Below are 22689 nucleotides of genomic sequence, written 5' to 3' on the forward strand. Positions count from 1 at the left end.
TTAGGTCCCAAAACTCAAGGCCCGCGGCAGGGGATAGGGACAGTCCAGGGCCCCAGCCCCAGGTCCCAGAACTCAAGGCCCGAGGCAGGGCACAGGGACAGCCCAGGGCCCCGGCCCCAGAACTCACAGTCTGAGCAGGAATCTTAAACGGTCTTTATTTATTCATATTTGCAATACGAAATAGCTCGGCACGAACACACGCACACTCACGCCAGCCTGGGAAGAGGGAGCTGGGACAAGGTCACTTGGCAGCTGGGCTGGACCCCAGACCCTTGGGCATGGGAAGGGGACCCCAGCCAGACCCCTGCCAACCCCCCCGCCCCGGGGTCTGTGGGAGGTGCAGAGGGAGCGGTCTCAGTGAGTGCATTGGGGCCCCACGGGAATGTCACCGAGAGACCCCCTTGGACGGGGACCGCCAGCTCCCACAGAACCAGCAGGGCGAGGCAGAGGGTCCTTTAGCTCCCAGCCTGGGTCAAAGTGCAGGGTCCAGGGCAAGGGTTGGGCAAAGGCACGGCCCCCACTCGGGCCCTCCCTGGAGGCGGGCCTGAGCCGAGTGCAGGTGTGGGCACTGCACCGGAGGCTTTGGGCGTGGTGGTGGTGGTGGGGGAGGGTGGACGAGGCCCCCAGCACAGCCCCCACTGAGAGGGGGTGCAGGTCCCACGTGCTGGCCCGCCCAGCCGGGCCTCCTCCTGGCTCTCCACCCACCCGCTCGTTCTCTCCATATGTAATATATAATATAGGTCTCTCTCTCTCCTTTCTCTCTTCTCAACTGTTTCTTTATTCTCGGAGACAAAACTCCATAATCTCTTTTCTCAGTGCAAATGGGGGTGGACGAGGGCCTGTCTCCCTGGCGCCAGGCTCCTGGGAGTCCAGAGGAGAGCACGTGGGGGCGGACAGGGTGGGGAGCGGTGACAGGGCAACAGGGCATCATGGGACCCGCCCTGCCCCAACTCCGGAGGGTCCACGTGGAGGACGGAGGAGTTAACCGCCACCACCGGGACCAGGCAGTTACCTGGGAACCAACAGGGAGACCTGTGTGAGGAACCCGCTGCCCCCTACTGCCCCCCACCTGCCCCCCCAGCACCCCCACTACCCACGCAGCCCTCGCCACTCACTGGGAGCCCAGGAATGTTGGCCCTCCTGGGGCAGAGCCGTTGGGCATCGGAGGCAGCTCAGGGGCCTGGGCACTGTAGGGGGAGAAGAACGTAGAAAGGTCAGGGCCTCCCCCCCAGGACACGAGCTGCCCTGGGAGGCCGCCCTGTGCTCACCTCTGGCTTTGGGGGGGCCCCGAGGGCTCTGGGCTCCTCTCCCCCTCTGTGGTCTGGGGGTGCTGGCAGGCCCCAGGGGCTGGGACCGAGGTAGCAGGGTCTCCGGTTGCACTGTGTGGGAGGCACAGGCATCAGCAAGGTCATTGTCACCAACCCCCTCCTGACCCCTACGCCCCCTGTGCCTGCAGGAAGAGGCCCATGGCCAGGGTAGTTCCCTCCATCAAAGACCCAGGGAGCCACCCCAAGCAGGAGGAGCTCAAGGCTGGGGTGCGGGCTCCACACGCTGCCTGCCCCCTTCTGGAAGCCTTTCCTTCCCTGTGGCGAAGCGGGCTGCCCCAGGCTCCGGGGCCTCTAAGGCACCCACAGTGGGCGTGGGCAGTGGTGCAGACCTGGGGGGGGGGGGGTCCCACCAGGGGTCCCAGCTGGTCACCTGTCCAAGGAGCTGGGAGTGGAGCGTGTCCCTCTGAGTGTGGCCTGGAGGTCCCCGACGCTGACCAAGGCCTGGCAGGGGGCTGTGCGGAGAGAGGCAGGAGACGCAAGGCTCAGAGAGCGTGGTGCCGGCCAGGCCCCTCGCTCCAGCCCACAGCAGGCACACAAGGCCAGGGGACAACGGGGAGAGCGGGCAGGGCTGGCCAGCTCACCCAAGGGTTCCACTACGTCACTGCCATCTGGGGCTTCCTGAGGTGCTGAAGGGGACGCGGGGTCCTGAGACCTGGGGTACGAGAGAAGCAGCCCGAGGGCCAGCTGGGGTCAGCACTCGAGCCCAAGGGACCCAGGACCTGGACCCCTGCCAGGGGCCTTACCTGAGCTGCGGGGCAGAGTGGGCCACAGGGCCGGCCAGGCTCAGGGCGGGGAGGTCCTGAGATACGCCAAGGGACCCCCGTGGGGTGAGGAGCCCAGAGCACGGCTCCTTCTCCCCAGAGTCTTGGGGGCCAGTCAGGGCGTCTGTAGGCACTGGGTCAAAGGCGGCTGTCCGGCTGGAGCCTGGGCAGGGGTGAGGGGAGGAGGGTGAGCACAGGAGGCAGACGGCCCGTGTACACCCCGTCACCCCCCCCCCATCCTGTGCTTTCACCCACCCAGAGGATGGGGGCCGGGGCCAGGATAAGAGGGGGACCTGGCCCCCCCACCAGCCACATGGCCATCACCGTCGTCCTCGTCCTCCTCGTCCTCCTCCTCGTCCTCCTCGCTGTCTGTGCTGCCTCCGCTCCTGCCCAGAAACCATCCATCAGCGGCTGCGCTGACACAAGGGATAGAGGAGCGGGGACAGCGGGAAAACCACAGGACAGACCGGTCAGGGCCTCGCTGGGCGTGGGGCATGGGGAGGCAGGTGGCAGCCCTCCACCAGGAGCCCGCCTCATCCTGAGCGCTCCTCCTGAGGGATGAGGGCCGACAGGACACTCTCCCTCTGCCTACAAGTGTGGGGGGACTGAGAGCAGCATCCCGCACACGCAGGCTCCACCACTACAGTGTAAACGTGGATTGACACAGGGCCCGAGCCGGGGAAGGTCCACCTGGCCCACATGGCCACCAACTGGGAAGGGCTGAGCACACCACATGTGCGGTCTTTCTGGTCACTGCGGGCAAAGGGACCCCCGTGCACATCGCTGAACGTAGCTGACGAGAAAGACACTCAGCAAACGGGAGAGAAGGGGGCATCTCCCAAACCCACAACCCCCACCCCGTCCGTGCGGGAAGACCAGCCGCCCCCCAAGGTCAGGAGCAAGACGGGTCTGCTCGCCACCCCGCTCAGGACCACGCTGCTGTGCAAGGAAGCAAAACTGTGACGTGGAAAGCGTCTGGACTGGAAGAGAAGGCAGACTCTGTGAGCAGGTGGCCTGTCCGCAGCCAGGAGACCCCAAGGAACCCCTTAAGTGTCACAGTGAGGGAGCTCCGCAGGGCTCGACGTCCACGTACCAACATCCACTGCATCTCTCTACGCTCACGACAATCTCAACACCCCACTTACGTAAAAGATGCAGGAAACACTTGAACAAAGGAAGCACAGAGCTTATTCTCTAAGAGAGACCTGAGTAAACGGAAAGACGTTCCACGCTCAGGGACTGGAAGACGGGATACCGTTCCCAGGTCTCCGGGCTGACCTGGAGGTTCAGGGCAAGTCCTCCCAGTCCCGACCAGCTTCCTTGCTGAAGTCGACGGGCTGGCGCTAACTGTCCCACAGGTCCCCACAGGTCCCCAGGGACCCCGAGCAGACAACCATGTCGGAGAACTCACTTCCTGACTTCAAACCTTACCCCGACAGATATGGAGACAGGGAGGTCCTGGCTCAAGACCAGCGGGCTGGGAGGGGCCAGAAGACAAACCACACGCGTGCAGCCAGGGGCACTCAGTGGGGAGAGGCCGGGGTCTCTGACAACAGGTGCTGGGACGGCGGCAATCGCACATGCAGGAGGAGACCGGACCCCACCTCCGAGCACACACAAAACCTTAGCTCAAGACAGGATCAAGAAGTAAAAAGCATGGGGCACCGGGGGGGCTTAGTCAGTTGAGCAGCTGCCTTCGGCTCAGGTCACAATCCCAGGTTCCTGGGATCGAGCCCCACATCGGGCTCCCTGCTCAGCAGAAAGCCTGCTTCTCCCTCTCCTGCCTGCCACTCCCTCTGCTTGTGCTCACTCTTTCTGACAAAATCTTTAAAAAAAGAACTGAAAAGCAAGAGCGAGCGTGCGCTCAAAAGAGAACGCAGAGTGAACCATGACCTTGGGCTCACCGGCTCGGCCCCCCAGCAGGTGGGAGTGACACAGGAGCCCAGCTGCCAGGGCGGTGGACTCATGAGGGGACAGGGCAGGCCTGTGCCAGCCTCAGGGGCACAGCGGCATGGGGGGATCGGATGCAGACACCGGTCTATGCCGCGGGGGCAGAGCCCCGAGGTGGCAGCTGTGGGGCCAGCCAGCGCCGCAGGCATATGACGAGCGGGCGGCAGCTCACCCACACTCCGCCCGGGCCTCTCGTTACTGCAAGGAAGGCACAGAGAGCGGATGGGAAGCCCTGAGTGCGAGCTGACCAGGGAGGTCAGGGCACACCGGGGCGGCCGCATGTCAAGGACCCACCGACTTCCCCACCGCACACAAGCGGTCAGATCCTCAGCTGAGCGGGAACACGCCCTCTTTCCCCCTTCCCTCCCACACTGGGGCTGGGGCTGAGCAGGTCTCAGGCTCACCGCATGCCCCGGGCCTGGCCCCGGCGGGCTCCCCTGGCCGGCTGGCTACCCTGCCAGGCGCCGTCCTCCTCGTCAGACTCCCCGGAGCCCTGGCCCTCCTCCTCATCCTCCTCCTCGTCCTCCTCATCGTCAAACTGCTGGATGCGGTCCTTGTAGCAGATCTCCAGCAGGCTGGCGTTGGGCTGTGGGGGGCAGGGCGGCACGGTCTGTGGCGTGCCCCCTCCAACCCGGACGCCACCCCACCAGGGACGGGCAGCACTCACATTCTCGTCGTCGGCGTTGAGGGAGAAGGTGATGTTGGCGGTCTTGTCGAAAGGCGCGCTAGGAGAGAGGCACGGGGCGGTGAGGAGGGCGCGGCAGGTTCCTGCCGCGTCGGCTCAGCACACCCCGGCTCCACACCCCGGCTCCACGCTGGCCTGCAGCTACAAGCCTGCTGACAGGCTACAGCTTACCCGTGGCCTCCCATCGGCGCCCGTGACCCATTCCGGGCATCCGTCCAGCTGCTCAACCGGCAGGCTGGCGGCTGAGGTCTGCCAGAGACGCGCCACCTGCCCGTCTCCGCCCGCACAGGGGTGCCCTGAGAGGACGTGAGCCTCAGACCCACGCAGCTGGCAGAGTGGCCCCAGACAGGCCACAGAGCTCGTCTCCTCTCTGCGTGCTTCTCTGGGTCCGGAGACAGAGGCAGCATCTACCCAGACAAGGCGACCGTCCAGGCACCCGTGTCCCCTAAGAGCAAGGGTCCGGGGCTCACGGGGCCGTCATCCATCAGGACGGCAGCCAGGAACCGAGTCACAACCAGGCACAGCTCAGCACTGTGTTCCCACCTCTGTTCCACGCTCCCCTAGGCCTCCAGGCCCCCAAGTCCAAGAAACGACAACGAAAGAGACGACGGGCCATGACCAGGTGTGGCTGTCATCCAGCCCATGTCCCCCGAGCCTGCAGCGCCGTGCACACGGAGCAGGGGACCGGCCGGCCACGGTTCTCTGTGCTGCGAAAACCCCTCCGCCAAGCGCGAGGCCACAGCACATGCAGCGCGCCCCCCCAGAACGCCCAGCCTGCGGCTGGGACCCTGGACTCACGGTCCCAAGGGCAGGGCGACCCGCAGTCTTCCACGGGGGCCAGCGACACCCAGCTCCCTGGGCTCCTCTCCGGGACAGCTCAGGGAAGCACAGCTCCTGCGCTAACTGCGGACTAGGACGGCCGACGAGAGCCCGGCTGCCGCTCGTTCCACAGCCCGACTCCTGTCCGCCAGGGGCGCTGTCGGTCTGCCCCTGCGCTCTGTGGCTTGTCTAATTCAGGACACGCTTGGCCACCGAGGGCCACGGATAAGTAGGGGTCAACAAGCTGAGGGTCACCTCGGCGTCCACACCACACGGCCAAGCTCCCACACCGTGTCCTCGCGGCCTGTCCTCCAGGAACACGAACGTGCAGAGCCGCCCAGAGCGGGCTGGGCCAGTGCCACCCACGGGTCAGGGCGGGACAGCCGACTCTGGGGACGTGAGTCCCCCGGGGCCGGATGTTCAGCCCCAAAGCTACATTCACCTACCTTCCATTCTAGAACGTTTCATGCCTTTCGAGGTTTTCATAGTTTTCTTTTTAATTTTTTTTTTAGATTTTTATGTATTTGACAGACAGAGATCACTAGTAGGCAGAGAGGCAAAGAGAGAGGAGGAAGCAGGCTCCGCTGAGCAGAGAGCCCGATGTGGGGCTTGATCCCAGGACCCCGAGATCATGACCTGAGCTGAAGGCAGAGGCTTAACCCACTGAGCCACCCAGGCGCCCGAGGTTTTTATAGTGTTTAACCCCACTGGGAACTATGCAACAGAGGCGGCAACAGTTTCGTCCCCGAGGACCCGGCTGAGCCCACGGCACCCATCCAGTGGTTGGTCTGTCCTCCCTTGGGTGGGGTCTGCTCTAGGGCCGTCCACACACCGGGCACCGGGCTGAGCGGAGCCCTGGCACACACAGAGCTCATGACTGCCCCAAGGGGGACCCCTGTCCGGCAAGACAGGACAGCAGCGGACCACCGTGCTGCACAGGGGCGATCCGCTCTCATACGTGCCTCGGTCTCCCCAGCTTTAATGAGGCTCTTGAGCCCTGAGCCGAGAGGGAAGGTAGGCACACGATGGGAAGACACCCGAGATGTGCCCAGTGCACAAGTACCGTGACAAAGCAGATGCCGGCGAGGACCCCAACTGCCTGTCCCTGGAACCTGCCCCTAAGGGGCCACCTGGCCCTCCTCCCCTGGCTTCCTGCAGTGTCATATTAGGAATGCTCCGGTCCTGCCCTCTGCTGGTCCTTCCCCTTTCCCTCAGGACATCTTAAACGCCCTCAGAGTAACCTCTTCTGCTCCGATGGCCCTTCCTGCAGGGCCTCTCAGGGTGAGCTCCCCACCGAGACCATGGCCTGGCCACCTCGCTCCCAGCCCCAACCCGGGCTCCCCTCCAGGGCCTCAGCCACTGCCCCCCAAGGAAGGACCGAGGAGCAGGGCTTGCCACTCTCCAGGCTAAGCCCCGATGCTAGGACTGGCAGGCAAGCCATGGGGGGAAGCAGGGAGGACATGGAAAGGCTGGCAGGAGGCGCCCTGGGGCCAGCAAGGGCCCCCGCCCTCCCACGGAAGGGCATACTCACTTCACACTCTCCTCCTGCTCCCCAAACTCCTCATCATTGAAGCCGAAGTGGTCGATGAAGGCTGAGGTCATGCGCTGCATCTGGAAATCCATGAAGGCCTGCAGAGGGGCGGCGGTCAGGGGCAGGTGGGGTCGGGCAGGACAGGCCCCCCGGCCCGCCCCCCAGCCCACCTGCTGCAGCACGGCCTCCTCGGGGAAGTTGAACTCCTTGAGCCGGTCGTCCTCGTCGTCACTGGAGGAGTGCAGGTGATGGGTGCTCACCTGGGGCAGGGCGGCGGGCAGGGGTGAGGACCGGGCTGGGGAGGGTGTGGGTGTGGGGAGGTGCGGCGGAGGGCAGACCGTCCCAGAGGGCTGAGGCGCCTCACCAGGTCCACGGTGTTCTTCTTGTTGGTTTCCGCCAAGGGTCCGGACACGAAGGCCTCCCACTGCTCCTGCTGCGCACCGGGCAGTTCTGCTCGGTGCAGGGGGGAGTCGGCGTGAGGGGCCCCTCGGCCTGCACCCCTGCACACCCCACCCCAGCCCCGGGGCCGGCCACTCCCTGTCCCTCACCCTTCAGCAGCCGCCCCAGCTGCTCGGCGTTGGGCCCCTTCTCCATGTTCTGCACCAGGGCGTTGGCCAGTCTCGTCAGGTGGCCCATGTAGCCTTTGCGAGGGCCCCCGGCAGACCTGGGCGAGCCCAGAGCCATAGATGGACGCGGCCCCGCGGGCCTCGGCCCCCCACGCCCACCCCCAGCGCAGGCAGTGCCCCCAGCGCTCACTGCACAAGGTCGTTCTCCTCCCAGGAGGTCAAGATGCGCTCCACCAGGCGACAGTGCTGCAGGAGCTGGGGGGGCAGAGCGGGCGTGGGGGCGGGGCCGGGGCACCCCCAGACCCGCTGTAGCCCGGCCCCGAGCCCCAGCCCCCGGGCTCTGTCCAAAGCCATTCCGGCTCACTCCACCCCGACCTCCACCGACACAGCAAACCTGAAGGTCCCCCTCCACACACCCCTGGCCACTGACACCCACAGCGACCGCAACCTGACGGTGCTACTGGACAGCTCCTCCCTGAGGCCCCTCCCGCCGCGCCACAGCCTTGGCCCAGAGGGCACCCCGTCTCTCCACCCACCTGCACGGCATACCCCGTTCTCCCAGACAGACCTAAGGGCAAGGCCGGACACCTGGCCCCCCCGGCCCGTGAAGCCACCTGGCAAGCACGGGCAGCAGGACAGGGGGACGGACGGGGACCCACGGGGACAGGGAGGGGACCTGGGAGCCCCAGCGCACGTGTTTCACCGCGGGGTTTGAGGCAGGGATCTCGAGGCTGCCGTCGGAAGGAGGCCCGGCGCTCAGCACGGCGCGGACACACAGCTCCACCTGGGCGTGCAGGAAGTTGTTGAACGTGTAGTGGAAGAACAGGTCCTGGGGGGCAGCACAGGCTGGCACCAGAGGCCCCCAATACCCCTGCCCCCGCACCCCTGCCCAGGGCTCCCCCTCCAGGCCCCTGCCCTCCACACCCCTGCCCAGGTCCCTCTCCATGTCCCCTGCCCTCCACACCCCTGCCCAGGGCTCCCCCTCCAGGCCCCTGCCCTCCACACCCCTGCCCAGGTCCCTCTCCATGTCCCCTGCCCTCCGCACCCCTGCCCAGGGCTCCCCCTCCAGGCCCCTGCCCTCCGCACCCCTGCCCAGGTCCTCCTCCATCCCCCTGCCCTCCACACCCCTGCCCAGGGCCCACCCCCCACGCCCTTGCCCTCAGCACCCCTGCCCAGGTCCCTCTCCATGCCCCTTGCCCTCGGCACCCGTGCTCAGGGCCCCCTCCAAGCCCCTGCCCTCCGCACCCCTGCTCAGGGCCCTCACTCTCCACACCCCCGCCCAGACCACCCGCAGCCCCGCCCTCCGTACCAGCATGGTGTTGGGCACATCCAGCGCCAGGAGCTCCTGGGTCAGAGCCGCATCGTTGGCGCTCAGCGCACTGGCCAGCAGCTTGACCACGTGCAGCCGGGTGTTGCCCAGCGGCGGGGCCAGGCTGCCCCACGTAGTTTGCAGCGGCTCCAGCTACGGGCACAGGGGAGACTCAGCGCCACACAGAACCACAGGCCACCCTCCCCGCCCCCCTGCCTCCTCGGCCCCCCAGCCCCGACCCACCTCTGGGGGCTCACGCAGGAGCTGGTGGAAACGGCCAAGCCGCGGGCGCAGGGCATGCAGGACGCCCACGCTGGACGTCGTGCTGTCCAGGGCCGCCTGGGCCAGGAGCTCCAGCTGCCCATCCACGCTGCTGAAGAAATTGTTCACGGTCACAGACTCGGACCTGCAGGAAAGGACAGGAAGCAGGGCTGTGTGCGGGACACACTCACGTGCGGCACTCCCGGGAGCGAGGGAACAGCTGCTCCCGGGGACGTGCACGCAAGGCCCCACCCATCATTCCGGACAACGACCCGCCTGGACGGCCGTGCATTCAGACAGGCAGCTCAAAGCCACAGGCGGCGTGCGGGCCTCAGAAAAGCACAGAGGACTCCTCTCCCAGGACCCCAAGTGACCTCCCAGAAGAGAGACCGCCTGTAGAGGCCATGTCCCCACAACACCCCCACAACCTTCACCTCTGAACAGAAGGGCAGGGCTCCGAGGGACACGTGGCCACCGGGGAGGCTGGTCCCCCTCACCTCGGCCTTCTGGGCTCCAGCAGGGTCAGCAGCACCTGGACCCCGCTCACAATGACAGACTGGCTCTGCTCCCCCTCCAGCATGTTGCTCAGGAGCTGCTCGATCGTCTCCTGCCTGCGGCGGGGGCCGGGATGGGGAGAAGGGTGGGGTCGGGGTATGGGGCACAGGGTGGCGGGCGGGGACAGGGAGGACGCCCCAGACAGCCTCCCGCCCCGGGTCCGGGAACCGCAGACCCACTTCTCCAGGGTGGCCAGCAGCTGGTCGGGCTCTGGGCTGTCCTGCAGCTGGAGCATCTGCTCCCGGCTCAGGCGGATGATGTCGCACAGGGACTGGGACGCGTTGGAATGTTGCTGTGGAGGCAGAAAAAGGACTGAGGACGCTGGTCCAGCTGCTGGGCCCATCGCATCCAGCTTGCGGGGTCCCAAGGGAGCTGGGGGTCGTGCAGACACAGGGACGCGGGTGCCGAGGGACGGGACACAAGGCACCAAACACCGGGAGAGGAGAGATGGCCAGGAACTGGGAAACCCAGGGAGCTTTCTGGAGGATGAACATCCCCACACCCCACACCATGTGCTGTAGGCCGAGGAGGGAATGACCCCGATGTCCACTGGCAGGTGAGCGGTGAGCAGAGAGGCTACCATGGACACACCTCAGCCTCAGGAGGGGAGAAAGCACCGGGTGAACGCGGGACATCGGGGCTGAGGCCAGACAGGAACGCCAAGTGTGGTGTAACTGCACTTACACAGCAAACACAGCAGACGCAAACCCAGAGAGAGAGTGCAGCCTGGGGGTGCCGGGGTTCACGAGGGGAATGGATGGTGAGAGCTAAAGGACCCAGGCTTTCCTTCTGGGAGTATGAAAAGATAATCCCAAATCCATGTGAGAGTAACCAGACAATTTCGAGACTGTGCTAAAAGCCGGTGTGCGCTACGTCTGAACAGCCGGCCCGCAAGGTATGGGATCTCTACCTCAGCAAAGCTGCTCAGGGAAACACCTAGGGGAAAATGGGAGCCGAACTCCGAGTCTAACCCAACAGGGCAGCCAGCAGGGCCCACCTGCGCAGACCCCACACCCGTCCAGGACACAGGCCGCACTTCAGAGCCCGTCACAGGTGCCCCTGGTCCCCTGCCCCTGGGCCTGCGTGGTCCTCACCTACTGGCCGGAGGCCTGGGCTAAGTACCCACACCTGCGGGCCTCTGCTCTGTAAGCCAGCAGCCCGGGAAGACAAGGCAAGACCCCCCAGGCTGCAGCGAGAGCGTGGGGCCACCGCATGGGTTTGCTGAAGGACGAGCAGGGTGTGCCCAGCCACGGGAGCCTCAAGAAGCGGCCAGGTCCCAGTCAGCAGGGGAGCAGGGAAAGGGACCTGGGCAAGGGTCCCCGGAAGGCTGGCAGCGCGGGGGGCCAGGCTGGATCCTGCAGTCTGAGACCCCCGCCAGACCCCCATCCTACCAAGAGGCACGGAACCAAGCTTCTGGCTCATAGACACGTTCCTGCGGGCGGCAGGAGCCCTGTCCGGGAGAGACTGGAAGGACGGGCACACACAGCACCGAACACTTCCCTCCTCGCTGAGTTCACCTTCCGGGGAGGGAGGGGCCGAGGGTGGTGTGAAATACAGACGTGGGGGAGGAGGCCGGGCCACAGGCGGGACACCTGGCGAGGAGGGGACACTCACATTGTCATCCTTCGACGGGTGGATCTGCTCTATGAGCCGCTGCACAATCTTCTCCTCGTTGAGCCACTGGGGGTGAGAGGGGAGGTGGGCCTCTGTGCGCGGCCCCCGCCCGCCCCCCGCCCCCACTCTCCTGGCCCCGAGCTCACGTTGACCACGTCCTGCCTCAGCTGGGGCCGCTCCACGCAGGTGAGGAGACGCAGCAGCAGGTCCATGATGGCCGAAGTGCCGATGTGCTGCAGCAGCAGGCCCACGAAATCGTCCTTCTTCCGCAGGAAGGACACGAGCTGGGGACGGGAGGGACGGCAGGCGTCACACGGCAGGACCCAGGGCCTGTGCCCTCCCGCCTGCCCACCTCCCCACCCCGGGGCAGCACCTGGTCCGTCTTGCGATTGATGAGGACGCCCATGACCTTGCTGAAGAAGCTGGCCAGCAGCGGGTTGAGGCTGCCGCTGCTCTGCAGAAAGCCATAGAGCCGGTTCAGCAGGGACTCGTCAGCGCCCAGCGCGTCGTTGATCTGGGGCACGTCTGAGGTCAGGATCTCGCAGGCCACGCTAGGGTACCTGGCAGGAGGAGGGGTTCACATCCAGAAAGGGAAGCAGGCTGGCCATCCTTGCCCCCCACGGCCTCCTGCCAGAACCCGCACGGGGTCTCCACGGCCCCCGCCCCCACCGACCTTCCCTGAAACCCCACTTCATCTGTCGCCCACCCTTCCCCCCACAGGCCCCACAGCCCCACCAGGAGGCAGCAGGTCCTGGCAGCCCCGGGCCGGATGGGCAGGGGCTCACCTGTAGCGCAGCCGCTCCTCGCCACTGGCCGGTGGCTCCTGGGTGACCCAGGCCACCATGGCCTGCAGGTGCGGCGGCTGCAGCAGGAAGTCCAGCAGCTTGCGGTTGACGACCTTGCACTCCTGTAGCACGTCCTCCTCATCCAGGAGCTCGGGCAGACTCAGGTCCTCCCGCTCCAGCAGCGTGTCCAGGTGTGAGCTCGTGTGCAGGTCAAACTTCCAAAACATGGCGCCCTGAGGGCAGGACTGCCTGTCACACTCTGGCCTGGCCTGCCCCACCCCCTCCACCTCAGTCCCCACACCCCGACCACCATGACAGCCTGCGAGGGGCCCCCTGTAGTCTAGGGGTCACTTCTTAGCGGAAGCCAGCTACCCTGACCACCTCTTGGCCCCCAGACCCCGCAAAGGAGAGCAGTGAGCAGAGCCATTGCCATCCTGTCCCCCTCCAGGGCCTGTGTCCTCTGTCCCCCATCTGGGCAGGGACCCCCCCGGGGCAGGGCTGGAGCGGTGCTCATCCTGACATCTCCAGCGTCAGATTCACTTCAATCCATATTTGCTGAACAAATTCAAATGCCCCACAGTGGCCAGCACCCGGCTGCCGTCCAGCCCAGCAGATCATCATGCCCTGTGCAGGGTGTGGGGCGGCGGCAGAGGGAAGTCTAAGATGTCCCCAGGCCGTGGCCGTTGCCTGGATGCCACATATACACACACAAACACACCCCACCCCCTAGCTAGTGGCCAGACAAAAAAGAGGAAAAGTGGGGGAGGGGGCCTTTCAGAACAGCCACTGACTGGGGCCCAAAGAAACCAGCACAGTCAGTGACTCAGTGGGGAGGAGGACAAGGCTGTCCCCCAGCACCTGCAGAATGGTACCCTGTTCCCCAGCCAGCATGGAGGCTCTGCGTGCCGGGCCCACCCCAGCACAGGTGACCAGCTGCCCCTCTGCACACACACTCAGCCGCTCCTCTGAGGAAGCCTACAGGCTCCCAGTCCAGACCACCTGTGAGGCCCGCCCTGCATAGGCCATCAAGCTCCCAGGCCACTTGCTCCCCACCCCCTCCGTCCACCGTGCACAGCACCCATGTGCCCCTGGGAGGGGCTGCCGCCACCCCACCACGAGGGAAGGTGGGGGCTCGCCAGCACCACACAGGCGTGGACCAGAGCTCACATGCATCACCTGCCTTGTGAAGACCGCATGAGGCAGCGGCCACAGAGGACAGGCGGAGAGGGCCCCTGGGCACCACCTGGACCCACGGACAGCAATCCCTCTCCTAGACGCCGTCCTCACCCTGTCTGCCCCACACCACCCTGACCGTGGAAAACCCGTCGGCCACGGAGGGAACACCAGCGTGGAGCAGAGAGCAGCTCTGACGCACGTAGCCGCCGGGACTAAAAGCCAGCGCAGAGCGGGGGGCACGTGTGACCTCGGGCAGGACTGGTTTCCTGAGCCTCCACCGGCTCTCCCTTCCACCTCCGCAAGAGACGGCTCCCCTCCCTGCATCCTCCCCACCCCCCATGACCAGCAACAACAGCTCTAAGTCTGCTGTGACCCCAGACCCCGGCCCAGGACGACAGCAGGTGGACCGGAGCACTCCCAGTCATGGAAGACAGCACCAGGCACCAGGCCCTGGCGGGGGCGGTGAGGACATCCCACAAGCCTGCGCATCCCGTCCCACAGAGACTCGCCCCTCATCCCTACGCCCTTCACCCCAGGTTGGCCACTTTTCTGTAACACAAACCAGAATGCCTGATGTTCACTCCTGGCCAAAAGCCCAAAAGGGTTCCTCAGGGTTCCTCGAAGTCCAAAAAGGCTCGAGACCCCAGGGCCCCAGCCAGCCTTCCAGGCCCCCTTAGGGGACCTCCAGCTCCTGCGGCGCTCACTGTCCCACGCCCGCCGGTGGAGTTGGCCAAGTCTGCACACCTGCCGGACCCGGCTGTAGGCCCGTCTCACCGTCTCACCGGGAAGCAGCCCCCAAGCAAGCTCCAGCCCAGCCCCTCCCGTGCCGTCCAGGGGTTGCCGTCTTGGGCGGTGCCTCCCCAGCCCGCGGCTCTCTGGAGGAGGTCCCTGCATGCCATCGCCGCCCCAGCACCATGCTGGACATCCCGGCCTCCTGGCATTACACAACCGTGATGCCAGACACATGATGGACGCGTGCCGCGCTGGCTACGGTGTCGGCCCCGCTCTCAGGATCGGCCCAGCCCAGCCAATCCCCCCAACGGAAGGCACAGAGGCCCCGCCCCACAGTGTCCTGGGTGCAGAAGCAGAGGTACACAGAGGCACCGGCCACCCAGGCCCCGCCACAAACATTCCCAGAGGAAGGGGCAGGGCGCTGGGCCGGGGCTCTGACCCGCCAGCATCTCCCCGTAGCTCAAGGCCAGCTCCTTCCTGTCCTCACTAGCCAAGAGTCTGCTCTGAACTCAGGGAGGAAGCCGAGGCCCGGGCGCCCACTGTACCAGCCCCCTTGCGCCACTCGGCTGCCAGAAATCCAGGGGCTGCTCTCCACCTGCGCGAGCCTCCCCCACCGGCCCAGCCCTCTCCGGTCTGCCCGTGCTCTCTGCGCTGTCCACATCCCCCCGGTATCCCGCTGCACAGGCGTCCAGGCAGAGCTGTGCTGGGACCTGACCACGCCCCCGTCTGTGCTCCGACGCCCAGGGCGCCCCTCCACAGTCCCACGCCTCCGCATCCTGCCCTGCTGCCCTCACCGGCCCCGGACACAGGGGCCCTTCTGGCTGCAGAGCACACGGCGCCTGGGTTTTTCTCAGCAACTTGGCTCTGGCTGCCTCGCCTGCCTGGGACGCCGCAGTCCCGGGCTCCTCCTCCTCCTCGGGGTCTCCTGCCAAGCACATGCCCGCCGTCCTGTGGCCCCAGCTCCATCTACCACCCACACCCAGCCACTTGCACAGCGCACATGCCGCGACCAGACGACGGTCCGCACGGGCACCACCGTCCTCGCTAGGCTGCTGGGAGTGGCAGGACAGCTCCAAGCGCACAACGTCCTATGCAGGTCTCACTCAGAAATACCAGCAGAGGACACCTGCGGGGGCTCAGATGGTTAAGCTCTGCCTTCGGCTCAGGTCATAATCCCGAGGTCCTAGGATCGAGTCCCCCATTGGGCTCCCTGCTCAACGGGGAGCCTGCTTCTCCCTCTGCCAAACCCCGCTTCTCTCATGAATACATAAAATCTTAAAAAAAAAAAAATACCAGTAGAAGAGCACCCCATCTGCACTCCCACATGTTATGAGGCCCCTGCCCCTCGGAGGCAGCAGGCGACCCCCCTGCCAGGGCATGACTCCCACCCAGTCACCCCCTAGCCACCCGTAAGCCGCTGTCATGTCATGGGGGCGGCGGGGGGACGGAGGGAGCAGGTCACGAGGCCGGGGCGGGGGGAGGGGGTGCAGGGATGGAGGGGGCAGGGAGCACCACTGCCCCAGAAGCACAGCCAACAGCATCCCCCCAATCCTGAGGAGCTCGGCGACCTTCCTTTGCACACCAGCAACTCCCTCCTTTTGCCTGGACCCCAGACCTTCCCCAGGAACCCCTCCACAGCTGATGGACGTCCCCCTCATTTGACGACAAGCCGTGAGAGAGCTCATGCTCCACACACTGGTGGCCGGCACCGGCACAGGTCCTGAGCTGGACCAAGCGGGGACCAGAACCGCCTCCAGGGGTAGCCACCGCCAGGGGCCGCAGGAAGCTCTGCGGAGTGAGCCCTCCACCTCCTTCCACACCCGACACCTTCATGCCCCACGAGGACACCAGAGGCTTCAGAAGGCCACCTAGGGGCACCTGGGTGGCTCAGTGGGTTAGGCCTCTGCCTTCGGCTCAGGTCATGATCTCAGGGTCCTGGGATCGAGCCCCACATCGGGCTCTCTGCTCAGCAGGGAGCCTGCTTCCCTCTCTCTCTCTGCCTGCCTCTCTGCCTACTTGTGATCTCTGTCTGTCAAATAAATAAATAAAATCTTTAAAAAAAAAAAAAAAGGCCACCTACACAGAGTGAACGAAGCAGTCACCAAGGACGGCGTGTGGTCGGACTCTGTGCGCTGAACTGTCCGAAGACGCAAATCCACAGACGGAGCCGCGGGAGCTGGGGGTGAGGAGTGCCTGCTCACAGGTATGGGATTTTCTTCTGGGAAAAGCATGTTTAAAAAAAAAAAGGTCTCGGGGCACCTGGGTGGCTCAGTGGTTTAAAGCCTCTGCCTTTGGCTCAGGTCATGATCTCAGGGTCCTGGGATCAAGCCCCGCATCAGGCTCTCTGCTTGGCAGGGAGCCTGCTTTCCTTCCTCTCTCTCTGCCTGCCTCTCTGCCTACTTGTGATCTCTGTCTGTCAAATGAATAAATAAAAATCTTAAAAAAAAAAAAAAAAAAAAAAAGGTCTGAAACTGCTCGTACACGATTTTGCCGATTCTACCTCGGTGAAAAAAGCCCAGTACGGTGACGGCTGCACAGTTCAGAATGCACCAGAAACCACCAACTTGTGCGCTCAAACACATGATTCACTCAACGTACGAATTACATGAATTACATCTCGACAAAACCATGACCAAAAACAAAACCGAAGTTGCCCAAGGCTGCGGTGGCGGGGCTGGGCCCAGACCCTGCCGTGTGTCCCAGTCAGCCCAAGCCGACAAGACAGCAGCTGCCAGCAGGGCTGAGGCACAGCTAGTGCACCCCGGTTCCCCTTCCCCACCCGCCCCGGTGGCCTCCCAGTATCCCCAAGCTAAGGGTGGGGGGCGCCCCGGCCGAGGGTGGGCACAGGGCCCAGCCTAAGCCTCTTGAAAGCCGTGCACCCACACGGGCTCCCGGTCTCCGAGACGAGGAGGTAAAGCGTGACCATGATTCCCACGTGACAGCCGTGGAGACAGGGGCCCCTGGGGCGGAGCCACGGCCACCGAGAGGCAGAAGCAGGACTCGCCTGCCTGCTCTCCTGAAGACAGCGGAACTTAGCACTGAGACCCGCCCACTTTCCAAGCACCTAGTTAGAGGGCCCGGGCCCCCAGGCACCACCCCGAGCCCCCACAGCAGGCCCACTTGGGACAGCAGGCAGGGCCTCCTTCCCCAAGCGGGCCTTCCAGAGAACTGGCTTGGGGCAGGCCACCCACAGTAAGACAGGAGGGTGCTGGGTGGCGTGGGGAACAGGCTCCAGGGGCCCCAGACCCAGGCTGCCCCTTAAGCTCTCCCTCAGGAGAAGGCTGCAAGGCTCAGATGCAAGTGGGCGGTGTAGGGACCCCACGACCATCACTTCGCAGGCTGTGCACAGAGCAGAGAGACCAATACGTGAGAACTACACACGCACACGGTCACAAGTGCTGATGGCCAAGCCCTTCGTCCCACTTAGCAGCTCTTGCTGGAAGCCCTGGGAAGAGGGCGGACAGGAGGGGGTTCCCATTCTCACGCTCTAATGCGGTGAACCCGGCCCAGGCTCAGCATCCCCATCGGTGCAATGGGGCCACGCTGTGAGGACCGCCGGCTCAGGCAGGTGCCCCTGACTGCGCAGAAGCCTGGACACCCGAGCGGGCGGGCAGGAGCCAGCCACGAACCTGGGGTGACCGCTCGAAACACCGAGGACCCTGAAAAGGACTCCCTCCAACGGCCTGAGCCTCGCGGGTCATTCACACTCGAGGGAGGATGCGCACAGCCTCGCCCCCGCCCCAGGCAACTCGGAGCACGCTTCTAGAAAGCGGAAGTGACAAGCCCGGCGCTCAGTGGCAGTTTGAAAACCATGACTCTGGCTGCCAACGGAAGAAGGGGAAGCCATAGTCGAGAAAGGAAGCCATTAAACAAGAGAACGGCCTCTGCCCCCGCCGCCTGGCACCATCCCCATGGGTTCCCTGCTCTGCTGGGTTGCTGTTAGGCTCTGATGCCAGCTGCCCCCCTGAGAGCGGCCGGCCCCCGTCTCGGCTCCAGCAGGGCCTGGCCACAGCTCCCAAGGTGCAGGACCCGTGGCCCTGCTGTGGCCGCCGCCACCGCTGTGTCTGTCCAGACACGACTCCGCCTGCCGGGGGGCCCATAGGCAGGTCCTTCATCTTCCACCTCTTCCTCGCCTGCCCTGGCCCCAAAGCACCCGGAAGTGGGGGTCAAGGGCACAGAGGCCTCTGGGAGGGCCTCCAGGGTGGCCACCTAGGCTGCCACCTTCAGCCATCACAGGCCCACGGGCTGCTGTTATGAGGCCCGGGCTACGTGAGCCCTGTGAGCGGGGAGAGCCACCACCAAAAGGCCGGCCCCAGCCCCTCGCGGGGCTCAACAGACCCAAGGACAGTGGGACCAGCTCCTTCAAGCCCCCCGGCCAACTGTCAGTTCTCCACCAAGTCTGGAAAGGGGGTAGGGGACTGGGATTCCGAGGACAGGGTACCAGTAATGGCAACCCCATTACCTCTGAGGAGGACCTGTGCGTGTGCTAGACGCAGAACCCAGCACAGACGCAGCAAGGTGGGCAGCAGGACACCCATGTGGGACAAAGGGCAGACCTGGCCAGAGCCACGGAGGACGAGGAGCTGGGACTTTCCCATGACTTGGGAAAGCCTGGGAGGGATACCCAGTTAGGGGACAGCCCAGAGCCCAGTGCCCCAGGGGAGGCGGCTGCTCTGGTCCCACCCAGGGAAGGTGCAATCAGGAAACAAACTGCAGACCCCAGGCCAAGGGCCAAGGAGGTGCCTGAGAGCTCACATTAGGGGACCATCTCCCGGATCAGGTACAGGTCCCAAGGAGGAAAGGGAAAGAAGAGACCCTGAAACCACGCTTGGGACACCAAGAGAAGCAGCCTCGGTGTTCAGGGTGATCAGCAGTCAGAGCAGCTGAGGGTCCAGACCTGCCCCTCCAAATGAGGTCCCTGCAGCCCCGGACCCGGTCCTACCAGCACCGAGCCTCAGTCTCCTCACCTGGGGGACACCTCACGGGGACCAGCGGACCACACCTCCCACGGGAAGACCTATAAAACAGGGTTCAAAGAGAACCAGAGCTCTGGCCTGGAAAGGAGGGCGTGTCCCCACTCCCCACGTGCCGGGCCTGCCCCAGGGAGCTGGTGCGCCACGGAGGCCAGGAAGGCCTCTCCTTCTCCCCAGAGCTCCAGGGCCTCTCTCACCTCATCTCTGGCGGCCACCCGCATGGCGCTCAACTCGCCCGCCACAGCACACCTGACTGCTCGCGCTGCCCTGGCTGGCTGCTCCCTCTGCCTCCCCTCCAGCTATTCGAGCCTGCCTAGCTCCTCCTGGGTCCTTCAGGCTTCAGCACAGACACCACTTCCTCCAGGAAGCCTCCCCTGACTGCGCCAGGGGCCTGCTCCACGCTCCCCCAGCTTCCGTGGTCACCCTAGGACGGCGTCTGCGTGCAGTGACAGGATTCGCCTCTCCTGTCACCTGCCTCCCTCTGCAGAAGGCCAGGCCGGCAGCTAGAAATACTTGTTGAATTAATAAAAAAGTGAAGTCCAGAAGGGGAAAGCGACCTGCCAAAGTCACTTCCCACGGATCCTGAAAAAAAGGGTTGGTGCTGGGGGTGGGGGGGGTTGGGGGCACGGAACCAGCAGGCTCTCCTCTAATGCAGAGAAACAGCAGGGGACCCGACGGAAACCACGAAGGTCGATCAAAATACACACTCAGCCACTGAGAGAGCAGGGTTCTCCCCCGCAGCACTCCTGACGTTGGGGCTGGAAAATGCTGCAGCGGGGGCCGTCCTGGGCTCTGTGCACCGCCAGCAGCACGCCAGGCCTCTAGCGCGTCTCTAGCGCGGTCTACCCACCGCGCCTTCTGCCATTGCCGACCGTTCCCTGGGGGACACCATCGGCCCTAGGACGGCTGCAACAGACACAGCCAACCCCGGCAATCACCGTCAGAGCTCCCAATCGGGAGCACGCCCTAGGCCTCGCATTCGGCCACAGGCTCCCCCCCACAGCCCGCCCAGGGCCCAGAGCCACCGCAGGAGAAGAGCACCGACGTCAGCACCCGTCTACACCCCACTGAAGCTTCTTCACAACTGCAAACCCCACACCATACCTCACACAGCTTCCCTTCCAGAAACATCTTGCCTTCCGGTGTTCCCGTCCCGTCTAGGGCCTCAGCGCCGGCCCGGGGCTATGCAAGAGCGCGCAAGGAAGGACCCTAACCGGAAGGGGTCATTCAAGGGTCTGGACAAGCAGCGGCTCCGAGGTCCCCGCCTCCCCACGCTCCTGCACCCAGTCCCGGGTCCCCACCTTCAGAGACTTGCACGTGCTGTTCCTTCCGCCCGGAAGGCCCCTCTTCCCACTCTCCATCTGTCAAGCCCTACCGTCCGCCAGACAGCAAGCGCCGCGCCGGTCTCACCGGCCCCTCCTCGGCTGCCCACGGGCGCTGAGCTACCTCATCACAACACCACTAATTGTGACTGTCCGGCGGGGCCTTTGTGTCCCCTCCCGCCGCCGCCACCGGGCCTCACGGCAAGTCCCCCGCACACGCTCGGCCGAGCAAAGGGCAGGGAGAACCCCACTGCCCTGCTGGGGCCGGAGCCCGGGCCGGGGAGGCCAAGAGCAGGAAGAGGGTGCTCCCGGGGAGGGGCCGGGGACGAAACGGTGGAGACGTCCCAGGGCGGTGGGGCTGCGTCCGAGCACGGGAAGTCGGACAGGAGGAGAGCCAGGGGAGGCGGGCTGCTGCCGGGAGACTAAGGAACGGGGGACGGGGGGCGGGGGGCTGTCCGGCGGGCCGAGGGGACCCGCGGCGGCCGCTCACCTGCGCGGGGGGGCGGCGGCTCCTCGCACTCGGGGCTCATCCGGGCGCCCCCCCCGCCCCGCCGCCGGCGGCTCCGGCCCCTACTGAGGGGCCCGGTATGAGGGGGCGGGGGGCGGCGGCGGGGGCTCGCGCACGCGCCTTCGGGCCTAGGGGGGCCCCGGTGCGCCAAGCCGCGGGGTTCGGGGGACGGAGGCGGGGGTCCGGGGCTCGCCGGCGGCCGGGGGGCGCGGGGAGGTCAGAGCGGTCGCGAGGCCCGCGGAGGCCCTCGGCGGGGAAGTCGCCCCGGCCGGCCCGGCCCGGCGCCGCGCGGGAAAGCAAAGGCCCGTGAGGGAAGACTTTTGCCTCCTCAGTCCGGACAGGCCGCAGGGCTGAGGAGCTGCCGACGGAAGCCGAGGCCCACTTCCCTGGCCGCCCCTTCCCCCGAACCCGCTGGGTCTTCAGGCTGTGCAGTCGGCTCAGGGCCTCCGACGCCCGGCTCCGTCCGCCACTATCCCACAATCCCTTAGCGCAGGGGCACGCAGGAAGCCCCGCCCACCCGCCGCAGTCCCGGTGCGCTGGCGCCGCGCGCCCGGGCCCAGTAGTGCGCGTGCGCGCAGAGGCCCCCGCCCCGCCTCCGCCGGCCCTCAACGCCGACGCGCTTGCGCTGCTTCGGGCCAACAGTGTCTCCCCGAGTAAACCCAGACAACCCAACGCGCAGGCGCTACTGTGCGCCGCCGCCCCTGCGCGCTGCCAGCCTTTCTCTGCGACTCCGTTCCAAAGCCCAGAGGAAATCCTGTTCCAGGATTTCTCTTCCCGCTCGCTCCTCCGTCTCGTCCAATTATAGTCCCGCTTTGGCTGCAGGGTCCAGCTCCTGGGTATTCCAGACCGGGTTTTCTCTCCAGCCAAGGCTCCGCGCTCTGGTCCCGGGCGGTTTTTGACGCCTTCCTGGCGGCGCGGACTCGGGTCCCACCTGCACGCCTCTGCCCGGCCGTGTCTTACTGTTGCTTCAGTTTCCCCGGCTTCGTGTCCCCCTTGCCCACGTTACGGGTCCGCTGTAAGGATCGGACGACCGAGTGCGCGTACTGACCCACCTTCCATGTTTTAACCCGCACACTGACTTCTTGTATCAATGAGACATTTTGTGGAGTCGTGCAGTTGAGGACATCTTCCTGTACTGGTTGCTCTGTTTCAGGGTTGCCGGTTATGCATTGTCCTTCCCATGTCTTCGCTTCTCTCTCCTCGCTCCCATAATCTTGGTCATTTTCACCTGTCTCTTCCCGGCCTTGCTATTTCCAGTGTATTTGTGGCATCGGACGGTTTTTGGTCCTTGTGTCAGCTGCCCACAGCTGTGTGACAGTCACCACCTGGGCAGCCTGCGCCGGGCTCGCAGCTTCGAGCTGCCTTTGTGAAGGGTGGCAAGGCTGGCTCTGCTCCGTGTCTAGGATACCGAGGCCATAAGGAAAGGCAGAAACACCGCAGGGCATCGGCCACCATCCGTCGGTGAAAGCACATCACACTCGATCATGCCCAAAGCCATGGGGCAGCATTTGCATTCCACACCCCACGGGTGAGAGAGTCTCCTGCTCTCAGGAGGTTGGAATGGGAGGGAGCAAATATTCCCTGAGCAAGACACCACAGTCCTGTTTCCTTCGTTTTGCCAATCTTACCTTTTCATCTCCGAGGTTTTAACATGGACCCAGGTTCCTACTTGTGATTCAACTTGAAGCTGTTGTGGGGCATGTCCTTTTGTTCCTTGAGTCCTCTTCTCTTCTGTCACGTTCTTCCGTCTTACTCAGCATTTTGCTTGCTTTCCTCCCCATTATGATAGCACAGCTGCCATATTATTTTAACAC

At 65.1% G+C, this 22689-nt stretch overlaps 1 protein-coding gene across 7 annotated transcripts; it reads right to left on the reverse strand.

Annotated features, from left to right (window-relative positions):
- Positions 1–137: 137 nt before the first annotated feature.
- Positions 138–21364, reverse strand: PPP6R1 (protein phosphatase 6 regulatory subunit 1). 7 transcript variants are annotated; one of them, XM_047711117.1, is made up of 25 exons: positions 20858–21364; positions 16153–16287; positions 12165–12397; positions 11753–11939; positions 11526–11663; positions 11380–11445; positions 9945–10057; positions 9708–9821; positions 9193–9355; positions 8950–9102; positions 8317–8469; positions 7831–7895; positions 7623–7738; positions 7439–7524; positions 7245–7334; positions 7075–7172; positions 4707–4764; positions 4444–4625; positions 2345–2475; positions 2072–2252; positions 1910–1980; positions 1699–1780; positions 1269–1379; positions 1116–1187; positions 138–1012 (listed from the first exon to the last, which is right to left on the reverse strand). In XM_047711117.1, exons 3-25 carry the CDS (start codon positions 12389–12391, stop codon positions 1009–1011), a joined length of 2661 nt encoding a protein of 886 aa, XP_047567073.1. In that variant the 5' UTR covers positions 12392–12397; positions 16153–16287; positions 20858–21364; the 3' UTR covers positions 138–1008. The 7 variants fall into 7 exon arrangements, with proteins under 7 accessions (XP_047567073.1, XP_047567072.1, XP_047567068.1 ...); XM_047711116.1 differs by having other exon boundaries at positions 16153–16290; XM_047711112.1 differs by lacking the exon at positions 16153–16287 and adding an exon at positions 20150–20254.
- Between the last annotated feature and the right edge of the window lie 1325 nt (positions 21365–22689).

This window comes from Lutra lutra, chromosome 17 (assembly GCF_902655055.1).
Source record: "Lutra lutra chromosome 17, mLutLut1.2, whole genome shotgun sequence".
NCBI classification, from domain to species: domain Eukaryota; kingdom Metazoa; phylum Chordata; class Mammalia; order Carnivora; family Mustelidae; genus Lutra; species Lutra lutra.